This window comes from Salmo salar, chromosome ssa16 (assembly GCF_905237065.1).
Source record: "Salmo salar chromosome ssa16, Ssal_v3.1, whole genome shotgun sequence".
Classification (NCBI taxonomy): domain Eukaryota; kingdom Metazoa; phylum Chordata; class Actinopteri; order Salmoniformes; family Salmonidae; genus Salmo; species Salmo salar.
The window spans coordinates 61,532,122-61,557,809 of record NC_059457.1 but is presented as its reverse complement, the minus strand read 5'-3'; the positions used below and the strand labels follow the sequence as shown (position 1 = coordinate 61,557,809).

Sequence of the window (25,688 nt, the reverse complement as noted above, 5' to 3'; positions counted from 1 at the left end):
AAGGAATAAATACACATTAAGTAACAATAACTAGGCTATATACATGGGGTACCAGGGCCGAGTCAATGTGCAGGGGTACGAGGTAATTTAAGTAGATATGTAAATATAGGTAGGGGAAAAGTGACTAGGCAACAGGATAGACAAACAGTGGCAGGAGCATGTGTGATGAGTCGAAAGATTTAGTGCAAGAAGTGTCAATGCAAGTCCAGGTAGCGATTGGTTAACTATTTAGCATTCTTATGGCTTGGGGGTAGAAGCTGTTCAGAGTCATGTTGGTTCCAAACTTAGTGCATCCGTGCCGCTTCCTATGCGGTAGCACAGTCTATGACTTCGGTGGCTGGAGTCTTTGACAATTTTTAGGGCCTTATTTGAACTAAATGCTCAACAAGTTTGGAAAGTTGTTATATCATTTCAACAAAAGACAATAATTTGTTAATTGGACAAAAAAAGTACAAATCTGCTAATCGCACTGTGGACATATTAGACTTCAGAATTGCATTGGGGGCATACCTATATTTCACTGTACAGCCTTACCTATGGACAGCCTTACCTATGGATCAATGAAATAGAGTATCAGTCTACTCAGCGACACCCACAGAACATAACTGTGAAGAGTTTACATAAATATTAGCGTCACAGCTCTTATTGAGGGAATTTGACTACCCTATTTCATTGATCCACAATCCAATGGTAAGGATGTACAATGCAATACGAATGTCCAATAGGATACACATAGTAGGTTGACTGACAAGCTTAATATGGCTCATTTCACAGTGGTTTCAGAGTCCCGCAATATGAGGTACAACAACTCTTCAAAGTTGTGTTCTGTGGGTGTCACCGAGTAGACTGCACATGACCTTGGCAAAAGGGGGCATGATTTGTTGGCATAATTGTGATCCAAACTCAACCTTAATTTACTCGTGACGTACTGAGGTTCCAAACTCCGTTTTAGACGAGACTAACTTTATGTCCAAAATTATCCTATTTACACTTTGCAGTCAATTTTGACACTAGAATAAATGTTTTTTTAAGAATACCTTTTCCTTTTTTCAGCACAACATGAAGGAATGCACAGGAAATGGCTTTGTGATGCCCCACTAAGAGTGCAGGTAAAAACACATTTGCAGTTCTCATAGCAACCTGAGGGCCCATGAAAAATATTTTCAGCCTCCTGAGGGGGGAAGAGCCATTGTCGTGCCTTCTTCAAGACTGTTTTGGTATTTGTGCACCATGTTAACTCCTTAGTGATGTGGACACCAAGGAACCTGAAGCTCTCGACCCACTCCTCTACAGCCCTGTCAATGCGGATGGGGGCATGCTTGGCCCTCCATGTCTTGTAGTCCACAATCAGCTCTCTCGTCTTGCTGACATTGAGGGAGAGGTTGTTGTTCTGGAACCGCACTGCCAAGTCACTGACCTCTTCCCTATAGGCTGTCTCATCATCATAAGTGATCAGGCCTACCCCCGTCATGTCGTCAGCAAACTTAATGATGGTGTTGGAGTCATGCACGGCCATGCAGTCGTGGGTTAAGAGGGAGTACAGGAGGGGACTAAGCACGGACCCCTGAGGGGCCCCCGTGTATGAGGATCAACGTGGCAGATGTGTTTTTGCCTACCCTCACCACCTGGGAGCAGCCCGTCAGAAAGTCCAGGATCCAGTTGCAGAAGGTGTTCAGTCCCTGGATCCTGAGCTTAGTGATGAGCTTGGAGGGCACTATTGTGTTGAACGCTGAGCTATACTCAATGAACAGCATTCTCACATAAGTGTTCCTCTTGTCCAGGTGGGAGAGGGCAGAGTGAAGTGCAATAGCAACTGCGCCATCTGTGAATCTGTTGGGGCGGTATGCAAATTAGAGTGGGTCTAGCGTTTCTGGGATGATGATGTTGATGTGAGTCATGACCAGCCTTTCAAAGGACTTCATGGCTACAGATGTGAGTGTTATGGGTCGGTAGTCATTTAGGCAGGTGATCTTAGTGTTCTTGGGCATAGGCACTATGGTGGTCTGCTTAAAACATGTTGGTATTACAGACTCGGACAGGGAGAGATAGAAAATGTCAGTGAAGACACTTGCCAGTTGGTCGGCGCATGCTCGCAGTACACGTCCTGGTAATCTGTCTGAATGTTGACCTGTTCAAAGGTCTTACTCACATCGGCGGCGGAGAGCGCGATCACACAGTCTTCCAGAACAGCTGGTGCTCTCATGCATGTTTCAGTGTTATTTGCCTCATGGCGAGCATAGAACTAGTTTAGCTCGTCTTGTAGGCTCGTGTCACTGGGCAGCTCTCGGCTGTGCTTCCCTTTGTAGTCTGTAATGGTTTGCAAGCCCTGCCACATCCGATGAGCATCAGAGCCGGTGTAGTACGATTCTATCTTAGTCCTGTATTGACGCTTTGCCTGTTTGATGGTTCATTGGTGGGTATAACAGGATTTCTTATAAGCATCCGGGTTAGAGTCCCGGTCCTTGAAAGCGGCAGCTCTAGCCTTTAGCTCAGTGCGGATGCTGCCTGTAATCCATGGCTTCTGGTTGGGGTATGTACGTACGGTCACTGTGGGGACGACATCATCGATGCACTTATTGATGAGGCCAGTGACTGATGTGGTGTACTCCTCAATGCCATCGGAAGAATCCCGTAACATATTCCAGTCTGTGCTAGCAAAACAGTCCTGTAGCTTAGCACCTGCTTCATCTGACCACTTTTTTATTCATCTAGTCACTGGTGATTCCTGCCTTAATTTTTGCTTGTAAACAGGAATCAGGAGGATAGAATTATGGTTGGATTTGCCAAATGGAGGGCGAGGGAGAGCTTTGCATGTGTCTCTGTGTGGAGTATAGGTTGTCCGGGGTACTTTTTCCTCTGGTTGCACATTTAACATGCTGATAGAAATTTGGTAAAACGGATGTAAGTTGAGGATACAATCCCGTTAACGGAATTGGTTGGACAACAGCCAGTGAGATAGCACGGCGCGATATTCAAAACAAAATAATCGCAAAATTAAAATTCAAGTATTATACGGCATTTTAAAGATACTCTACTCGTTAATCCAATCACATTGTCCGATTTCAAAAAGGCTTTACGGTGAAAGCAAAACATTAGATTATTTTAGCATAGCACCTCAGCAAAAAAAAAGCAATTTTCCAAGCACGATAGCCATCACAAAACCAGACATACACCTAAAATTAAGCACTAACCCTTGACAATCTTCATCAGATGACACTCCTAGGACATCATGTTAGACAATACATGCATTTTTTGTTCGATCAAGTTTATATTTATATCCAAAAACCCAATTTTTACATTGGCGCGTGACGTTCAGAAAATGTTTTCTCCCCATAACACCCGATGAATAGGCACATTTAATTTACGGAATAACTCAAAAACGTTGAAAAAATGTATTACAATTATTTAAAGAATTAGAGATAATCTACTCCTTTATGCAACCACTTTGTCAGATTTCAAAATAACGTTACGGAAAAAGCACATTGTTCAATATTCTGAGTACAGAACTTAGCCTTCAATGCTAAGCTATACAGTTAGCCTACAACCACGGCGTTGACAAATCTCTAGCAATATGTTCGAAATATTTACTTACCTTTGCTGATCTTCGGTGGAATGCACTCGGATGGGCACCCACTTTCACAAGAAATGTTCATTTGTTCTGCAAAGTCCATTTATGTCCAAATACGTCAGTTTTGTTGACCCATCCAGAACACTTTACAATGCCATGTGACGTAAATCCACCGTTTGTAGAAACACGTCAAACGATGTTTACAATCAATCCTTTAGGGTATTTTTTACGTAAAATTGCGATAATTTTACAACCGGGCAATAGCTATTCATCCCAGAAGAAAAATATAAAAACGATGATGTCACGTGCACGTGCATCATAAGACACCTCTCCTCAGACTGGCCAATGATTGACTGAGCCAAAATGATCTGCCCGGTAACAGATGACGGTTGAAACCAGTTCATAAAGATTGTTGACAGCCAATGGAAGAGTTAGGAGGTGTAACGTAAATCCTATGTCACTGTAGTTTTCCAAGGGATTCAAAACAAAAACTACATTTCTAAATTCTCCCACTTCCTGATTCAATTTTTCTCTTTTTCAATTTTTTTGCCTGCCATATGAGTTCTGTTATACTCACAGACACCATTCAAACAGTTTTAGAAACTTCACAGTGTTTTCTATTCACATCTACTAATAATATGCATATTCTATTTTTTGGGCCAGAGTAGTAACCTGTTCAAATTGGGTACGTTTTTCATCCGGCCATGAAAATACTGCCCCCTAGACCCTAGAGGTTAAAGTCCCTGGCTACTAGGAGCACCACCTCTGGGTGAGCGTTTTCTTGTTTGCTTATGGTGGAATACAGCTCATTCAATGCTGTCTTAGTGCCAGCCTCTGACTGTGGTGGTATGTAAACAGCTACAAAGAATACAAATGAAAACTCTCTCGGTAGGTAGTGTGGTCTCCAGCTTATCATGAGATATTCTACCTCAGGCGAGCAATAGCTTGAGACTTCCTTAGATATCGTGCACCAGCTGTTATTTACAAAAATACATAGTCCGCTGCCCCTTATCTTACCAGATGCCGCTGTTCTATCCTGCCGGTACATCATATAACCAGCCAGTTGTATGTTGATATTGTCGTCGTTCAGCCACGACTCCGTGAAGCATAAGATGTTACAGTTTTTAATGTCCCGTTGGTTGTTTAATCTTCCTTGTAACTCATCGATTTTATTCTCCAAGGACTGCACGTTTGCTAGCAGAACGGAGGGAAGTGGGGGTTTATTGGATCGCCTACGAATTCTCAGAAGGCAGCCTGCCCTTCGGCCCCTCTTTCTCCACCTTTTCTTCACACAGATCACGGGGATCGGGGCCTGTTCCTGAGGAAGCAGTATATCCTTCGCGTCGGGCTCGTCGGGGTCATGAAAGGAAAAAAAGGAATTCTGCTAGTCCGTAAGGAGAGTAATCGCAGTCCTGATGTCTAGAAGTTATTTTCGGTCATAGGAGACGGTAGCGGCAAAATAATGTACAAAGTAAGTAAAAAAATAAGTTACAAACAATGCAAATAAACAAACAAAAAACCACAAACGTCTGTCTTCTTCTCTGGCGCCATAAGCACACAGTCTGGTTTGACCTATCTCTGTCCCATGAGGTGTTCCACCATTCATGTGGATCTCTCTTCTCCTGTAGCTCCAAGGCATAGCGATTGGTCTCCTCCATTATGTTTCACACCAGCTCCTCTGTCAGAAACAGCTTGAAGCACTCTGCCTCGGAGGGAGATGGCAAGCAGCTTTGCACTCCAGACTGGGACACATCAAAGCCAACTGCAGGGCCAGGAGGGGTGAAATGGCTGGCGGCCTTCCAACTACCACAGAGTTCCTGTACTTCACCAACTGATAGTCTGCCTCCAGCACCACCAGCATCTTCAGAGGGACCTTGGACTTAGTCAGTGGAAAAGGAGTCCTCAGATTCAGGGTTCTCAATAGCCAGAAGGTTGTGGGGGCAGCTCCTCACTGTCACTGTCAGAGTATGATTCCTCACTTTCATACTCAGACTCATTGTCAGAATTTACCAAAATCTCCAGAATTTCTGCATTTGTGAGTTGACTCCTTTTGAAAGACATTGCTAATGCCACAGCTTAGCCCACTAGCTACATACATAAACAACAACACTGAATGGCTCTAAGTGCGTGTCAGGAGTGACGTGATTGGCTGTCGGTGTGGTGATACTGATGATTTGTCTCCACAGATAGTTTGTTTACAAAGCAGGTCTGGTGAATTAACACAGCAGGTTAGGGCAGGATTGAGCAACTCCAGTCCTCGAGGGCCTGATTGGTGTCACACTTTTTCTCCATCTCTAGCAAACACAGCTGATTAATCAAATTGCATTCTAATCTGAAGATCATGATTAGGTGAGTATTGGAGTCAGGTGTGTTAGCTGGAGCTGGGGCAAAACTGACACCAATCAGGCCCTCGAGGACTGGAATTTCCCACCCCTGGGTTAGGGGAACTAACGCATCAGGTTAGGTGAATTTAAGTAGGAGTATAAGAGAATAATGTTATTAAGGTTAAGGAAAAAGGTTAGGCTTAGGCTTAGTTACAATGCTAACTGTTGTCCCTGATGCGACCACTAGATTGAGCTGTTGTAAGCCAAGCTACTCCATCTAGCCACAACGGTAGAAATGCAAACAAACCATCTGTGATGACAAATCATCAGTATCATAACACCGGCAAGCCCAACTTCGTTTGTGGAAAATTGGTTGTCTGGCAATAATTCCGTAATTTTTTATTCACATATTTTCAAGTTCTGGTGACAAATCATGCATTCCGATTCTTGCATAGATTGAAATGGACACATACAGTGCATTCGGAAAGTATTCAGGCCCCTTGACTTTTTCCATATTTTTTTTACAATACAGCCTTATTCTAAAATTGATTTTAAAAAAGTAATCAATCTACACACAATACCCCATAATGACAGAGTAAAAACAGGTTTTTAGATTTTTTTGGGGCAAATTGAAAAACCTTATTTACATAAGTATTCAGACCCTTTGCTATGAGACTTGAAATTGATCTCAGGTGAATCCTGTTTCCATTGATTATCCTTGAGATGTTTCTGCAACTTGATTGGAGTCCACCTGTAGTAAATTCAATTGCTTGGACATGATTCGGAAAGGCACACACCAGTCTATACAAGGTCCCACAGTTGACATTGCATGTCAGAGCAGAAACCAAGCCCTGAGGTTGAAGGAATTGTCCGTAGTGCTCCGAGACAGGATTGTGTCGAGGTACAGATCTGGGGAAGGGTACCAAAACATTTCTGCAGCATTGAAGGTCCCCAAGACCACATTGGTTTGCATCATTCTTAAATAGAAGAAGTTTGGAATGACTAGGACTCTTCCTAGAGCTGGCCAGTCGGCCAAACTGAGCAATCGCCTCTATTTCACCTCTATGGCATATTTATTGCCTACCTCCCTACTCTTCTACATTTGCACACACTGTACATAGCTTTTTTTATATTGTGTTATTGACTTTACGTTTGTTTATGTGTAACTATGTGTTGTTTGACTTTGTCGCACTGCTTTGCTTTATCTTGGCCAGGTTGCAGTTGTAAATGAGAATTTGTTCTCAACTGGCCTACCTGGTGAAATAAATAAAATTTAATAAAAAAAATCAGGGGAGAAGGGCTTTGTTCAGGATGGTGACCAAGAACCCAATGGTCACTGACAGAGCTCCAGAGTTCCTCTGTGGAGATTGGAGAACTTTCCAGAAAGACAACCATCTCTGCAGCACTCCACCAATTAACGTTTTCATTGATTTAACTAGGGAAATCAGTTAAGAACAAATTCTAATTTACAATGACGGCCTACCCCGGCCAACGCTGGGCCAATTGTGCACCCCCCTATGGGACTCCCAAACATGGCCAGATGTGATGCAGCCTGGATTCAAACCAGGTACTGCAGTGATGCCTCTTGCACTGGGATGCAGTATCTTAGACCACTGCGCCACTCGGGAGCCCAATCTGGCCTTTATGGTAGAGTGGCCAAATGGAAGCCACTCTTCAGTAAAAGGCACATGACAGCCTGCTTGGAGTTTGCCAAACGGCACCTAAAGGACTCTCAGATCATGAGAAACAAGATTCTCTGGTTTGATGAAACTAAGATTGAGTTCTCTGGCATGAATGCAAAGTGTCACATCTGGAGGAAACCTGGCATCATTCCTATATTGAAGCATAGTGGTAGCAGCATCATGCTGTGGGGATGTTTTTCAGCGGCAGGTACTGGGAGACTAGTCAGGATTGAGGGAAAGATGAACGAAGCAAAGTACAGAGAGATCTTTGATGAAAACCTGCTCCAGAGCACTCAGGACCTCAGACTGAGGCGAAGGTTCACCTTCCAACAGGACAATGACACTAAGCACACAGCCAAGACAATGCAGGAGTAGCTTCAGGACAAGTCTCTGAATGTCCCTGATTGGCCCAGCCAGAGCCCGGATTTGAACCCGATCGAAAATCTCTGGAGAGACATGAAAATAGCTGTGCAGCTAAAAAATTGTTTTTGCTTCGTCATTATGGGGTATTTTGCATAGATTGATGAGGAAAAAATACAATTTTATCAATTTTAGAGTAAGGCTGAAACAACAAAATGTGAATACTTTCCGAATGCACTGTATGATGTGTGTAAAATACTTTTTTAGAAAGTTGTACTGATTATGATGAGCTAATGCTCTGCTATTTTTTGTTGACACCATCCAATGCATTCCGGGTGTCACATAAACGTTTGTCAGACCAAAGACGTTATCGCAAAATGAAGTGAAGGGATGGTTCACTCGTCTTTTGAGTAAACATCCGAAAGTATTATTATGCATACTGGATGGACTGGTTACCTTATTCCATGCTCCAAACTTTCTATCCATGAGTCTGGGAGAGAACATTTAGGCGTATGCAATGCTGTTGGTTCATTGATTGTGCAGGGCGGCTTAAATAGCTAGCCTGCAATTATAGTGATTTTATATTTGATTTTGATTAGCCTAGTAGTAGGGCATTTTTTTTATATTTTCATAATTAAAGGGTTGACATTATCTTCAGCTACAGAATGTCTCACCACCGTGTGTTTCCATCTCTTCCTCTCTCTCCTTCATTCCTTTCTTGAGCTTGCAGAGAGAGGTGCTGTCAACAGTTAAATAAAATCTGTTTTGTTGTGAAAACATGTTACTTTTGATGTTTCCGAACAGATTTCACTTGGTTCCCAAATTAAGCACTGGATAGCTGCAGGAACAGGGTTGGAGAGCCAATGGCATTCAGAGTTTGGGTGGAATATCACCTGTCGCGCAAAAAAGGCTACATGGTCCTCAAACATTGGTTGATGAGTGGAGTGAAATAAGCCCAGACATTTCTATATGCAATCCCTTGTGAAAGCAGAGTTTTGATGATTACCACTAAAAATAAGAGGATCCCTGCCTTCTACTGCTACTATACTTATTTCTCAGCTGCTAATATTAAGCATTGTGCCACTATAAAACTAGAGTAAAACGAACCAAGGAAAAGCTGTCTCCATTTGCTATGAGTGCATACGGATGACATGTATTTTTTACCCTGCCCCTGTTCCTGCCCATTTGATAACTTTAGATATTAGTAAAGATTAAACTGAGAATAGCCTGATGGGTGATATAAATATGATCACTTGATGAGAGAACATGTGCAGCCTGAGGCAAGGAACAAAGCACAAGCTTTTTTTGCAACTTTTTTAAATCATCATGCAAACCATATACGTTTTCATTTCTAAGACATTGCAACGTTTGTATCATTCGCAACTAAAGTTGCCAAATAACTATAAATCTAGTTTATAAGACCTGGTTCAAATTCTAACTTTTATGCTCAACATAGCCACTTCATATGCACACTCACCTGGAATAATTTTAATCATATAATATAAAATAATGCCACAGGATTTCTAAGCATATCTTGTCTACTAAATGAGCTAACCTATGGCATGGCACATAGCCAGGTAACATACTTAAATACATTTTCTTCATATAATAATGTTTCTTTAGACCTGCCTAAAATAAATAAATGATTTATTGTGATGGTGTATATTAAATGGATTTATTACACTTTTTAAAAATGTAAATGTTTCCTCAGCGGTTTGTATGCGTGGAGGCCTGGATATGCTAAATGTGATTATGTTAATTAATGGCCAATTTTATTTTATTTTATTTAACCTTTATTTAACTAGGCAAGTCAGAACAAATTGTTATTTACAATGGCCTACCGTGAGTCCGGTAGTCATTTGCATGACAATTATCCAGTGGACAAATTTCATGACCGCCACAGCCATAGGTGAGCTCACCTGTCATGTGATAAATTGTGAATAGTAATTGCTGTTAGCTAATTCATATTATGGTTTCTGTCAGCCGAAAGTTAGCTAAATATGACTGCTTGTGTTAGCTCACTTTTTCCTCAGTTAGCGCTAGGACTAATGTACACTACATTTTCCAATTTGGATGAGAATTGTGTTATGCTTTTGCTACTTCTGTGAATGTCTGAACATTGCATCTGAAAATAAACTGCTCACAATGGGGACATAAAGTTGTAAAGACTGTGTTTGTACAAAATGTTTCTGTGAAAAAATAGTGGCCAGCTCAAATGCTGACTGTTGCGTGAATCGTAACTAGACGTTATAATGAAGTGTTCTATTCACACTGGTTTGAGTGTACGCTGCTGGGACCACCTTAGAATGATCCACTGTAGAATGATTACAGCCCTGTGCGCCTATGCCTCAAAGGGTTTAACCTTTTCATACGTGAGTTCTGCCCCAGCGTGAGTTTTTTTATGCATGTGATGTTAGTATGCACTCACCATTCCAAAATGTGACTGTCACGTAACAGGACATTTAATTCGCACTGCCCTCAAACCAAGGCACTCTGCCTGTTTTTATTTATAGGCAGTTTCAACTTGTCAATATCAAATGATTTTCTAACAAGTTTATATTTTCTAAGAACAGTTTGAATTGAGGTGTGTTCTGCCTCCTCATTAATTCACATAAAAGTAGGCCTTTTTACTTTTGCGGACAACTTGTTTTTTTTAGGAAATTCTGACCCGGACAACATTCCCCAAGCACTTCCCAATTGTTTGTGCAGTTCAATTCTGCAGACATTTGCGAATCTCCCATCAGAACTGGATCTGCACACACGTGTTCACATTTTCCGTCTGTTGCCTGCATCGCAGTCATTGTTGTTTTCATTACTAATAATAACTTTGGAAATGTGTGCATTTCTATCAAAGTAAGTGCCTTATTACGTTTTAATAGTTTCTGTGTGTCGTTTCTACAGTACTGTAGCTCACTGTATGTATGGAGCATAATATATTTGTGTATATTCCTTAGAACCGTGGACACGCGAGGTAACGTAACTCATTTCATAACCTGTATGGTGTTATATTCAATCATGGTTATGTAGCTAACTATATTCTCCTATTAGCTCTGTAAAACAATGTAAATTGTGTCAGAGAAGTATTAGCTTGTGTTGTATTTTGAAGCTAACCAGGCCTTATGACTCCCAAGCGGCGCAGAAGTCTAAGGCATTGCATCTCAATGCTGGAGGCGTCGCTACAGACACCCAGGTTCGAATCCAGGCTGTATCACAAATGGCCATGATTGGAAGTCCCATAGGGTGACGCACAATTGGCCTAGCGTCGTCTGAGTTTGCCCGGTATACGCCGTCATTGTAAATAATCATTTGTTCTCAAATGACTTGCCTAGTTAAATAAATAAAAAATGTATGACCGTGGTTTGTTTCCATTTGGCCTATTTAGCATAGCTCTGTTCTGCCCTGCCCCCTTGTGGAGCTCAATAGTTACTGTTTCTTACTGTTAAAACTCAAATTTGCGATTTTGTCAATGCAATATACTGTATTATTTTTATAGCCGTGTTTATTATGTTACTTCTTTGTAATATTGTTTTTTATTGCTATATCCTAATTAGTAATAATTCCTCTTTATTCTGTACTTTCAGAACCACACACACAAACAGTATTTGCCAATATCATAATTGGAACTGGAGCTGGACATCTTTGGAGCTGAAGATTGAGGCCAGCTTTGGTATGCTAGCGTACACTCCTTAACAGTTTCACTGGATGAAAACACAGCAAGAAAACACATAGGCCAATATGTAATAGTTGTCTATTTTATTGCAGTATTGGTGGTGGTTGGTTGAAAAACAACAACAAAAACTTGTTTTACTAGAGGGGGAAAAAAACTGAATATGCATAACCCATATTTCATATTCATGCATTGACTGAACAACAACTGCATTTCCACCCCCCACCTCTAAAAGCAAAGTACCATGGCAGGTCACCTGTCAAGTCACCTGCCAGGTCAATCAGTCAGTAATTGCTGCAGATGTGTTCAATAGGGCTTGAGCATATGATTCTCCCCAAAGCATGGTGAAATACATAGAGGTGTATCACAAGCTAAACACATGTATATAGTCAACTTCCTCTGCTTCCTTCTCCTGGTGCCAGACAGGCACTTTGCAGTGCCTCCGTGTGTGACTACCTTAAGCAGCAGTTTGAGGGACTATGCAGGGAAAATACCGTTAGTGAGGCGTAGGGGATTGTCTGCAGCAGGACGACCCCCAGTAGATAGGCACTGAGAGGGTGTGGTGCTCCTCCAGTAGCTCTCTCAGGTTTTCTCTGTACTTTTGGTAGGTAATTACTTTACCTATGAGGGAGTGGGGAGGATGATGGAAGGGAGAGGATGATGAGGTAGTGGGTAGGTGGGTGAGATATTGTCACAATAATTGCATAATGGAGCTGTATGTGATTTGTATGTGAACTGTACGTCCAATTACAAAAAAAACCTTGTTCAGTAATCATCTCACCTGTTAGTTGGCAGTGAACTAGGTGGCCATTGAGGGCAGCAGTGTTGATCAGATGGAAAATCTTCTTATACCACTTGGTCGTTTTCCGAGTGCATTCCACAAAGCTGTTTATCATGTCTGCCTTATCCACTGCCCCCATTTTGAAGTTATAGTCAAGCACACAGTCTGGTTTGATGTTTCTCTCTCCCATCAGGTGGTCCACCTTCCCTGTGGCCGATATTGTTACTGTATGGACAGTGGCGAGGACATGGACGTCTTGTTTGTCATGCCACTTTACTGCCATCTGTTGACCGTTCTCCTTGAACTCCACCTCCCCTCTCTGCACCTTCCTGCATCGGAATGCCGGCATCCCCTTCCTGGTCGACCTGACTGTACCACAGGCCCCTGTGCTGTTGGAGAGCAGATGCTGGAAGAGTTTGGGAATGCTGTACCAATTGTCCACATACAAAGTGTGTCCCTTGCCGAGATTAGGAGCCAGCATGGTCATCCCCACAGACCTGGACACCCCAAGACCCTCATAATGTTGGATGTCAGTGGTGGACCCTGTGTAAACTATACTGCTCAAAAAAATAAAGGGAACACTTAAACAACACAATATAACTCCAAGTCAATCACACTTCTGTGAAATCAAACTGTCCACTTAGGAAGCAACACTGATTGACAATAAATTTCACATGCTGTTGTGCAAATGGAATAGACAACAGGTGGAAATTATAGGCAATAAGCAAGACACCTCCAATAAAGGAGTGGTTCTGCAGGTGGAGACCACAGACCACTTCTCAGTTCCTATGCTTCCTGGCTGATGTTTTGGTCACTTTTGAATGCTGGCGGTGCTTTCACTCTAGTGGTAGCATGAGACGGAGTCTACAACCCACACAAGTGGCTCAGGTAGTGCAGCTCATCCAGGATGGCACATCAGTGCGAGCTGTTGCAAGAAGGTTTGCTGTGTCTGTCAGCGTAGTGTCCAGAGCATGGAGGCGCTACCACGAGACAGGCCAGTACATCAGGAGACGTGGAGGAGGCCGTAGGAGGGCAACAACCCAGCAGCAGGACCGCTACCTCCGCCTTTGTGCAAGGAGGAGCACTGCCGAGCCCTGCAAAATGACCTCTAGCAGGCCACAAATGTGCATGTGTCTGCTCAAACGGTCAGAAACAGACTCCATAAGGGTGGTATGAGGGCCCGACGTCCACAGGTGGGGGTTGTGCTTACAGCCCAACACCGTGCAGGATGTTTGGCATTTGCCAGAGAACACCAAGATTGGCAAATTCGCCACTGGCGCCCTGTGCTCTTCACAGATGAAAGCAGGTTCACACTGAGCACGTGACAGACGTGACAGTGTCTTGAGACGCCGTGGAGAACGTTCTGCTGCCTGCAACATCCTCCAGCATGACCAGTTTGGCGGTGGGTCAGTCATGGTGTCGGGTAGCATTTCTTTGGGGGGGTCGCACAGCCCTCCATGTGCTCGCCAGAGTTAGCCTGACTGCCATTAGGTACCGAGATGAGATCCTCAGACCCCTTGTGAGACCATATGCTGGTGCGGTTGGCCCTGGGTTCCTCCTAATGCAAGACAATGCTAGACCTCATGTGGCTGGAGTGTGTCAGCAGTTCCTGCAAGAGGAAGGCATTGATGCTATGGACTGGCCCGCCCGTTCCCCAGACCTGAATCCAATTGAGCACATCTGGGACATCATGTCTCGCTCCATCCACCAACGCCACGTTGCACCACAGACTGTCCAGGAGTTGGTGGATGCTTTAGTCCAGGTCTGGGAGGAGATCCCTCAGGAGACCATCCGCCACCTCATCAGGAGCATGCCCAGGCATTGTAGGGAGGTCATACAGGCACGTGGAGGCCACACACACTACTGAGCCTCATTTTGACTTGTTTTAAGGACATTACATCAAAGTTGGATCAGCCTGTAGTGTGGTTTTCCACTTTAATTTTGAGTGTGACTCCAAATCCAGACCTCCATGGGTTGATAAATTGGATTTCCATTGATTATTTTTGTGTGATTTTGTTGTCAGCACATTCAACTATGTAAAGAAAAAAGTATTTAATAAGATTATTTCATTCATTCAGATCTAGGATGTGTTGTTTAAGTGTTCCCTTTATTTTTTTGAGCAGTGTATAATGTCTTAGACAAATCCTGTCTTCACGTTGCACATGACAAAGAACTTGACCCCAAACCTGTGCCTTTTGGAGGGAATATATTGACGGAACACCAGCCTACCTTTCCATAACATCAGGGACTCATCAATGCATAGGTCCTTGTATGGCACAAAGACCCGACCAAATGCTGATGTCAGGCTGGTAAGAACATTTCTTATTTTGTATAACGGGTCATTTAGGTTGGCAGTAGCATTGTTGACGAAATGCAGGCATCGCAACAGAACTAGGAAGCGGTCTTGGGAAAAAAGGTTGGCAAAGAAGGGAGTTGCAAACATAGGGTCTGTGCTCCAGTATTCTCTTAGGGAGTTCTTCTTTACTATCACCATGAGAAGGACTGTCACCAGGAAGGTATACGTTTCACTAATTATGGTTGTCACCCATTTAGCGAGTTTCCCCATCACTCCTGGCTCTCTCTTCTCCTGTAGCTCCAAGGCTTAGCGATTGGTCTCTGCTATGTCTCCCACCAGCTCCTCTGTCAGAAACAACTTGAAGCACTCTGCTACAGATGGAAATGCCAAGGGGCTTTGCACTCCAGACTGGGACTCAACAAAGCCAAACAGCAGGGCCAGGAGGGGTGAAATAGCTGGCGGCCTTCCAGCTACCACAGAACTCCTGTACTTCATCCACTGTCGGTCTGCCTCCATCACCACCAGCATCTTCAAAGGGACCTGGGACTTTGTCAGTGGACAAGGGGTCCTCAGATTCAGGTTCTCAATGGTTACAAGGTTGAGGGCAGCTCCTCACTGTCACTGTCAGAATCCGATTCCTGACTTTCAGACTCTGTCAGAATCTTTTTAAATCTCCCGAATTTACGTATTTGTGAGTTGCTCCTTTTCAAAGACATTGCTAATGCTACAGCTTAGCTCACTAGCTACATACATAAACAACAACACTGAATGGCTCAGAGAGGGGGTGAGAGGTTACATGATTGACTGCCGGCACGTGCCATTTGTATCAATAAATCACTATCAGAAATGTTTTGTTTGGTAATTATTTATGTATTTGCTGTTTTATTCACATCTTTTCAAGTACTGTGACAAAACATGCATTCCAATTCTTGCATAGATTGTAATGAACACATTATGTGTGTAAAATACTTCTTTGAAGTCTGTACTGACTATGATGAGCTAAGCTAATTCCAGCCTTGTGCGGACACATGTTTGTTGACATACAATGCATTTTGCGGTTCACATTGTCTGTCGGACCAAAGATGTTATAACAAAACGAGGTGAGTAAGGGTTCACTCATTTTTCGAGAACTTCCGGAAGTGAATGGTGGGATGTGAACGATGGTAGACGACACACCCCCTTCAACATGCATCCTATAAACAGACCAAACTCATCTTGTCTTCTCTTATTATCTTTGGTTTCTGTGAAAAACAAGCTACCCATTGTTGGATTACTTTCGATTTATAGAAAGTGTTTTACACAATTATTTCGATAAATGGTGAGCTCACCCATGATGTGATTAATTATAACTAGTAATTGCTATTAGCTAATTCATATTGTAGTTTCTGTCAGCCGAGAGTAATACAAATATGACCGCTTGTGTTATGTCAATCTTTCCTCAGCGCTAGGACAAATGTGGCCTACATTTTTCCGGTTTGGATGATTGTGTTATGCTGTAGCTACTTCTGTGAATGTCTGAACATTGCATCCGAAAATAAACTGCTCACATTCTGGACATAACTTTGTAAGGACTGTGTTTGTGCAAAATGTTTCTGAAAGAACAGTGTGGCCAGCTCAAATGCTGATTGTTGCGTCATTCGAAAATGGACGTTCTAAATAAGCATTCTAATCAAGTGTTCTAATCACACCGGTTTGATCATATGCTACAGGGACCACTATAGAATGATCACACAAATGCGTTGGTATGTGTGAAAAGGTTAAATAGGCTACACACCTACGCACTGTAAGGTTCTGTATTTATTTACTTAGTCAACCTTGTGTTCTGTTTCGTTGTGTTCTTGAACGTAGCCCTGTTTCTTTGTATACTTGAACGTAGCCCTGTTTCTTTGTATACTTGAACGTAGCCCAGTCTTTCATTTTTGTTCATTGTTTTCACCTGTGTTAGTTACTCACCTGGTCTCATCAGCTCCTTATTTAGTTCAGTTCATTCTGTTTGTGCCTTTGTGAGGTATTGTTAATCTTGACTCTACTAAGCCTTTTCCTAGCTCATTTGTGAGAACAATTTATAGCCTTCAGTCTAGTTCTGATTCACCTGCCTGTTTGCCTTCCTGTGTATGACCATTGCCTGCCTGTGACCACGATTCCTGCCTTCTGCGAAGGCGAAATGAACCTTTTTCTCCCTGAGTATTCATTACACGCACATTTCCACAATGACAGAGAAATTCACTTTTTGTGTGTTAAAAACAACTGTTCAGATCACCACTGCCACATAGCTTCTTTCTTTCTTTCTTTCTTTTTCTTTCTTATCCTATTATTTCCTTTCCCTTCCATCTCCTTTTCTTTCCTCTCCGTACCCCTCCCAGTTAATTTTTTTCCTTTTCCACTCCTTTACTTTCTTTTCTTTTCTTAAATAAACTTTTATCTCATCATAGGAGAACAGAGTGAAGTGTCACAGTGTGAGGCCTTTGCTTTGACAGCATGCCAAATGGATATTCAACCATTTAGCCTCCTTGGATTCTTCCACAAAATGTCAAAATAGAAGAGAGAGAGATAATAGTGTGGAATGGGCTTTAGGAAATGGGCCATGGTTTTATTTTTCAGAGTCATGAAAGGTGGAATAAAGCTAAGGCCAGCCAAGCATTGGAAAGCAGTTAGATACGGGTGACTGTGTGTGTTAATACAAATATGTGTGTGTGCATACTGTATGTGTGTATGTGTTTGTCTAAGAGAGTCCATATGCACTAACGTTAAAAAGTTTGCGGTCACTTAGAAATGTCCTTGTTTTTGAAAGAAAAGCAATTTTTTTGTCCATTAAAATAACATCAAATTGATCAGAAATACAGTGTAGACATTGATAATGTTGTAAATCACTATTGTAGCTGGAAACGGCTGATTTTTTATGGAATATGTACATTTATCAGCAACCATCACTCCTGTTACAATGGCACATTGTGTTAGATAATCCAAATGTATAATTTAAAACGCTAATTGATCATTAGAGAACACTTTTGAAATTATGTTAGCACAGCTGAAAACTTTTGTCCTGATTAAAGAAGCAATAAAACTGGCCTTCTTTAGACTAGTTGAGTATCTGGAGCATCAGCATTTGTGTGTTCGATTATAGGCTCAAAATGGCCAGAAATAAAGCACTTTCTTCTGAAACTCATCAGTCTATTCTTATTCTGAGAAATTAAGGCTATTCCATGTGAGAAATTGCCAAGAAACGGAATATCTGGTACACCGCTGTCTACTACTCCCTTCACAGAACAGCGCAAACTGTCTCTAACCAGAATAGAAAGAGGAGTGGGAGGCCCCGGTGCACAACTGAGCAACTCAGTGCTTTGTTTCTGGCCATTTTGAGCCTGTAATCGAACCCACAAATGCTGATGCTCCAGATACTCAACTAGTCTAAAGAAGGCCAGTTTTATAGCTTCTTTAATTAGAACAACAGTTTTTAGCTGTTCTAACATAATTGCAAAATGATCAATTAGCGTTTTAAAATGATAAACTTGGATTAGCTAACACAAAGTGTTTTTGGAACACAGGAGTGATGGTTGCTGATAATGGGGCTCTGTACGCCTATGTAGATATTCCATAAAAAATCTGCCGTTTCCAGCTACAATAGTGATTTACAACATTAACAATGTCTACACTGTATTTCTGATCAATTTGATGTTATTTTAATGGACAAAAAAATTAGCTTCTCTTTCAAAAACAAGGACATTTCTAAGTGACCGCAAACTTTTGAACGGTAGTGTATGTGCACACATGCATCTGTGTGTGCACTCCAGCCTGTGCGTGCTTGCCTGAGTCAGGGTCACAGTGTGAGACAGAGGAGGATGGATGGTGTGATTACTGGGGTGTGGAGGATTGTCCTATTCTTCCTCTCGTTCCCCTGCCTTTGTCTTTCAAAGGGCCTGCTGGAGAGTCCCTGACCTTCTCTCCACACACACACTTTCATCTGCTATAGTATAACTACACATCGCTGTCAGCCTCCCAATGAGACAGAGACACACCTGTATGGACATATTAGCATATTACATCAAATCCCACAGATCAATGTGTGTATGTGCGTGTGTGCGTGTGTGTGTGGGGGGGGGGGATTGTGTGTATGTGAGAGAGAGAGAGATTGTGAGTATGTGTGTGAGAGAGAGATTGTGTGTATGTGTGTGAGAGAGAGAGAGGAGGGAGAGAGAGGGGGAGAGGGATTGTCTGTGTGAGAGAGTGAGAGAGAGAGAGAGAGAGAGAGAGACAGAGAAAGAGCGAGAGGGAAAAGGAGAGACTAGGTTAACATGAATGTGTTTGTTTGTGGATGAGTATGTACATTTGTATGAATAGTGTATCTGCAAGCATGTCTATCAGTATGTAGTATCTGAGACATAGTAAATGGCCGTGTCCGAATAGCTGTACTAGCATTCTAAATAGTAGGTATTTTGGGTATGCAAATGTTATAGTATGTGACAGGAAATTGAGTATGCTTTAAATGCCAGGATGTCATTATCATTTTGGCTTCCAGTAAAATTCACACTATTGAGGAAGAGAACTGTCTCTCGAGAGCCACGCACTCTACCAAAATGAACGAATGGCGGGATTCAACACAATTGTGCATTAGATGACACCTTCGCAATATGGATGAGCCTATTATATTGATATTTGCTCGTACTACATACATTTTTAACTAAGCACTGCGATGTAGTGCCTTAGTCCGCTGCGCCACTCGGTAGGCTAAATAGTGCATTCTAATTAGTGTTTAGTACGATTAGTTCATAGTGTGTAGTTGATAGAATAATTTGTATGTTTAAGATAATGACTAAAGTATTCCACCCTGAAACTCTATAACTGTGTGAAATGTGTTCGAATCAGAAGAATATAATCTGGTGATGTGTGTAGCTTGGTTAGAATTATAACTAGGGCATTGTATTATTTTGTAGCTATGCAAGCAGGGTGCAACTGTGAGATGAGATAACTATGTAAAATATTGCCTATGATAAGAAACTTGTGTGTGTGTGTGTGTGTGTGTGTGTGTGTGTGTGTGTGTGTGTGTGTGTGTGTGTGTGTGTGTGTGTGTGTGTGTGTGTGTGTGTGTGTGTGTGTGTGTGTGTGTGTGTGCGTGTGTATGTATATATATATATATAAAAAGACTGGCTCTGCATTTGAGGGGCAGAGCGCTCTCTGAATAAAGTATTGATCTATTGCAGAATCTGAGACTTTGTCTAATTCTTCATTAACCAGAGCCTTACAACCTCTGGGAATTGGTCAAAGCTTGAGTGATAGTTGAGTTCAACCATTGAGATAGCAAAATTCTCGTGACAGTAGTTTAAGTAAGTAGTAGGCAAGCCAGATTTCGGACACGGCCATAGTCCATTACTAGTCTCTCTCCACAGAATAATATACAGTATTTACCCCCATAGTTTCACTGCCGAAAACACTTCAAAGCAGACATAAACAAAGGGGGTACTTATTATTTTTAGGCATTGAGCATGTGTGTGTGCATGTCAGCATGAGGACAGAAAAATAGAGCATAAGCCTTGCGTGCACACACAGTCAAAGTCATGCGATTGACACTGCTATTTGCTATTACCTTAAGTATGCAACATTATCTACTACCATTAAACTAGAAAAAAAACTACTTGTGGTCCCGTGATTGTGTTTTACGAGAGTGCTTTAGAGTAGAAGTGGCCATCTTGACTCGGTGATAACTGTGTGGTTGAAAATGGGTGGACCAAATTGGCCTTGTTCAGGGGCACTGGCAGTCCGTAAATACTGTGGTTCATGGCCGTGTCCGCATGGACTCTACAAGGAGTCGAAAGCATTCCACAGGGATACTGGCCCATGTTGACTCCAATGCTTTCCACAGTGGCTGGAGGTCCTTTGGTTGGTGGACCATTCTTGATACACACGGGAAACTGTTGAGCGTGAAAAACCCAGCAGCGTTGCAGTTCTTGACACAAACGATACCCCGTTCAAAGGCACTTACATTTTTTGTCTTGCCCATTCACCCTCTGAATGGCACACATACACAACCCATGTCTCAATTGTCTCGACTTAAAAATCTGCATTTAACCTGTCTCCTCCCCTTCATCAACACTGATTGAAATGGATTTAACAAGTGGTAATAATACGGGATCAAAGCTTTCACTTGGATTCAACTGGTCAGTCTATGTCATGGAAAGAGCAGGTGTTCTTAATGTTTTATACACTCAGTGCATGTAATGTATTGCCATTAAACATATGCAAATAAAGCCAGCTGACCAGTTCATGGAGGGTTCTAAGAATAACCCTTCAAATATAAAAAGGTTCTTGGAAGAACCCTTCATAGAAGGTTCTAGGGAGAACCTTCTGCAAAGGGTTCTACCTAGCACCAAAAAAGGTTCCCCAATTGGGACAAATTGAAAAACCTTATGGTTCTACTAAGCACCTTTTTTCTAAGAGTGTATGGTAGTATTTAATGGCAATCCTGACATCCAGCTACTCACTGTCTTGTACTTGACAATGTACTCCACGATGGGCATGCCCCCGTCGTCTTGCTTGACAAGGCCCAGCCGGTAGGCCTTGCCCATCCCTCTCTGGCCATGCACTGCCGGGGGGCTGGGCTCACGTATGGGTAAAGTCTGGAAGGACTCCGTGTGACTGAACTCCCCCTGGCCCTTCCCATTGACTGCAGCCACTCGCACTTCGTAGGTGGTGTTGGGCTCTAGGCCTGTCAGCAGTACTATCGCTGTAGGAGGAGAACCAGGGAGAGCATTAGTTAGCATATTATCATGTTGTTAGCTTGTTCACAGACACACAGAGAGGTAGAGCGAGAGAGATAGAGACATACAGACAGACAGAGAGACAGACATACAGTCAGACAGACAGCGGTAGAGAAAAGAGAAAAGACAGACAGACAGAATAAGAGATAGATACAAAGAGTCAGAGGGATAAAGACGGACACAGATTTTTTGACAAGTGGAGTGACAGCGAAATAGATAGCTGCGAGAGTGAAACCTCTCACGCTGTGTGTGTATGTATGTAAGAGACGCCTACCACCTCCCACTCTTCTCTGTTGAATCCCACTAATCCACCCCAGCAGCTCTTTGTTCCACCTGGTAAACAAGCTGGCTTAACCCGCTAACAGCATCGGTTAACAGTGCCACAAACACCACTATCAGTCAATGGGAGGGGGCGGGGTCGACAGCTACGCTAAAGCTAATTAATCGCTAACAGAGCCGCTAACACCCCTATGTGTCAAAGGGGGGACTGCAGCATACGGTAAAACTAATGCTAGTGCCACAAATCCCCTGTTGCTATCAGGACCACTCTCTTGTCAATACAGGGGGTAGGACGTACCATGGTGGAGTGCCACAGGGGGATCTGTGTACCTAGCTGTGTTGGGTGAGTATTCCACTGCAGCTGAGCTAGCCAGCATACTTCCTCCCTGCCTCCTTCCATTCATGGCCAGAGAGATAGTATAGCAGGTAACGATGTAAGGGCTCTGCCTATATGTGTTGTTTGAGTGTTGTTTGTGTGGAAACAGTATGAAAACAGTAGTACTCCATTGTTGATTCTCTGGGATCAGTAGATAGTAAAGCTTCATCTTCAATGTTCGGAGTAGGACAACATGTCTTTGGAACTCTTAAACTCTACTGAAATACTATGTGACAACTTCACAGTGTGCAGTGAAATGATAAGCATCTGTCAATAGTATTTTGAACATTTTCAAATTTAATGATATTAAATATCGGCCTAAAATATTGGCCATCGGCTCTCCAGAAAAACGGTATCGACATTGACCCTACAAAATCCATATTGGTCGTTCTCTAACAAAGACATTAGATCATACAACCACTCCTAAAAAATAAATACATTAAAACCTCTTTGGGCTAGGGGGCAGTATTTTCACCTCCGGATGAAAAGCGTGCCCAAAGTAAACTGCCTGCTACTCAGGCCCAGAAGCCAGGATATGCATATTATTAGTACATTTGGATAGAAAACACTCTGAAGTTTCTAAAACTGTTTGAATAATGTCTGTGAGTATAACAGAACTGATTTGGCAGGCAAAACCCTGAGCACAATCCATCCAGGGAAGTTTTTTTTTAGGTCAATATGTTTTACATACATTTTCTATGGTAAAGCCTTTTTAATAGGAATATGCTTGCAGTTCCTATAGCTTCCACTACATGTCAACAGTCTTTAGAATTTGGTTGATGTTTTTCTTTTGAGAAATGAAGAAGTATTCCTTTCCGTTCCATGTGTCATTCACATGGACTCAAGTCTTTCGTTGCACGCGACCTGGAACGTGCTTCACTTTGTTTTCATCCGGTATTGAGCACAGTATTTCCCGTCTTAAATTTTATTGATTATTTATGTTTTAGGGTACCTACGGTCGGATTAGGAATGTTGTTTGAAATGTTTGGACCAAGTTTACAGGTAACTTATTCGATACTTTGTAGGCATGTTGGGCGGGTTGTATTTGTGAATCAAACACGCCAAATAAATTGACATTTTTGGGACATAAACAAGGACATTATCGAACAAAATGACCATTTGTGATGTTTATGGGACATTTTGGAGTGCCGACAGAAGAAGATCTTCAAAGGTAAGGCATTAATTATGTCACTATTTCTGTCTTTTATCGTGTACCTGCCAGGTTGAAATCTCATTTTCATGTGTTTGTATGTGGGGTGCTGTCCTCAGATAATCGCATGGTTTGCTTTCGCCGTAAAGCCTTTTTGAAATCTGACACCTTGGCTGGATCAACAAGAAGTTAAGCTTTATTCTGATGTATAACACTTGTATGTTTTATGAATTGTTATTATGAGTATTTCTGTTTTTGTATTTGGCGCGCTGCAATTTCACAAGGTGTTGTCAAAGCAATGCCGTTAACGGGATTCGAGCGGGAGTGGGATAGAAGGGATCCCTAAGAGATTAATTAATCAGTAGAGCTTAATAACATTTTCTCAGCAGTCAGCCAAAATCATATTTCCAAAATCATATTTTCAATCTCTTTTCCATTTTTAAATTAAATATACCTTCCGGTAACCGGCCTCACTTAATGTGACACGGATCCGCAATTTCTTTTAGACCTTATAGCCAAGAACCTCCATCAGAAGCTAGCCAGCTAATTAGCTACTAGCTATTAAGCCATTGTTAGCCACGGCTAGCGGCCTTTCCTTCTGCACAGACACCAGACATTTTTTTTTGCCTGGATAATACTTGCCAGCATCGGACTGTTTTCTCCACTACAACGCCAGATTCCTGCCGTAAACCCTGGACAATTACTCCTGATCATCACAGCTAGCTAGCTGCCACCGAGTGACCCAGCCCCGAAGCTAGCCCTGAGCCAGGCCCACCTCCCGGCCTACTCTGTGATCACCCGGCAACTCAAACGATGCCTTCCGGACTCTACCCCAACATGGCTAGAATCCACTACTCTGCCGGATCCTTGCCGTAAGCTCTGGACCTGTGCATCGAATCATCGCTGCTACCGAGTGCCTATAGTGGCTAAAGCCCCTGCCCCAAAGCTAGCACCAGTTAGCCGTGAGCCAGGCGCATCTCCCGGCTAGCAAACAAAATTACTACAACTACCTCTTTCGCCATCTGGTCTTGACCCTTTTTGTCGACACGGCGCCCCGCCGTACCACCATGACTGGTCCGCCGACTTAACTCCATCCGCTGTGCCCTCAATCGGCCTTCGCCGGACGTTGGAGCAGACGCTTCTACGTACCCCGGCCTGCTAACTGTAAACGCTGTGTCTCCCGTGTGCTAGCGTAGTAACGACTACCCCGCGACTTCCCTGTTCCATCTATTGCTGTTCACTGTTCCCTATGATCTCTTGGCTACATAGCTGATGCCTGCTGGACTGTTCATTAATCACGGTACTCCATTTTGTTCATTTTTTTGTTTATCTGTCAGCCCCAACTCAGGCCCTGTGTGTAGTTAACCGACCCTCTCTGCCCATTCATCGCCATTTTACCTGTTGTTGTTGTCTTAGCGGATTAGCTGTTGTTGTCTTACCCGTTGTTGCCTTAGCTAGCTCTCCCAATCAACACCTGTGATTGCTTTATGCCTCGCTTTATGTCTCTCTCAAATGTCAATATGCCTTGCACACTGTTGTTTAGGATAGTTATTATTGTCTTAGTATACCGCAGAGCCCCTAGTCCCACTCAACATGCCTCAAATACCTCCTTTGTCCCACCTCCCACATACGTGATGACCTCACCCAGCATTACTAGCCTGTCCAGAGATGCAACCTCTCTTATCATCACTCAGTGCCTGGGTTTACCTCCACTGTACCCGCACCCCACCATACCCCTGTCTGTACATTAAGCCCTGAATCTGTTCTACCGTGCCCAGAAATCTGCTCCTTTTATTCTCTGTCCCCAACGCACTAGACGACCAGTTTTGGCCTATTTATTGCCTTACCTCCTCACGCCATTTGCACACACTGTATATAGACTTTCTTTTTTTTCTATTGTGTTATTGACTGTACGCTTGTTTATTACATGTGTAACTCTGTGTTGTTGTTTGTGTCGCACTGCTTTGCTTTATCTTGGCCAGGTCGCAGTTGTAAATGAGAACATGTTCATAACTAGCTTACCTGGTTAAATAAAGGTGAAATAAAATAAATAAATAGGCATTTGCTGAACGTGGGTGAAGGTTGTTGTTTTGCAACTTGCGCTGCTGTAAAAGTGCGCTAAGGGTAATGGTTGCTTTGCAATTGTATAATGGGGGATCTAAATACAAAATGAGCTAATTGCTAACATTTTGGCTCTACCAGGGGTTTGACGAGACCTTTAGTGAGTGCCAGTGGCATTCAGATGAACAAATTGTGCCAACTCATTATACACAGAGCTGTTTTATAGTGTAAAGTGCATCATTACTATTAAGTCCCTGAAGTGGCTCCAAATCCAAATATTAACTGTCAATTTGCGACTGGTAATTAGTTGATTTGGCTATCTCCGTTAACGTGCTCACCTCGAGACAAGGAAGGTGGTGAAACAGATGGGGGTGGAACACAAGAACTAACAC

At 42.7% G+C, this 25,688-nt stretch overlaps 1 protein-coding gene across 4 annotated transcripts in view; it reads right to left on the bottom strand.

Moving 5' to 3' along the window:
• The window catches only part of LOC106574338 (neural cell adhesion molecule 2), a 491,639-nt gene that overhangs the window by 35,802 nt on the left and 430,149 nt on the right, over positions 1 to 25,688 (bottom strand). For all 4 annotated transcript variants that reach the window (XM_014150199.2, XM_014150197.2, XM_045697543.1 and 1 more), the window contains exon 13: positions 21,155 to 21,396. In XM_014150199.2, coding sequence (XP_014005674.1) covers positions 21,155 to 21,396 — 242 coding nt within the window. The remainder of the gene's footprint in view (positions 1 to 21,154; positions 21,397 to 25,688) is intronic.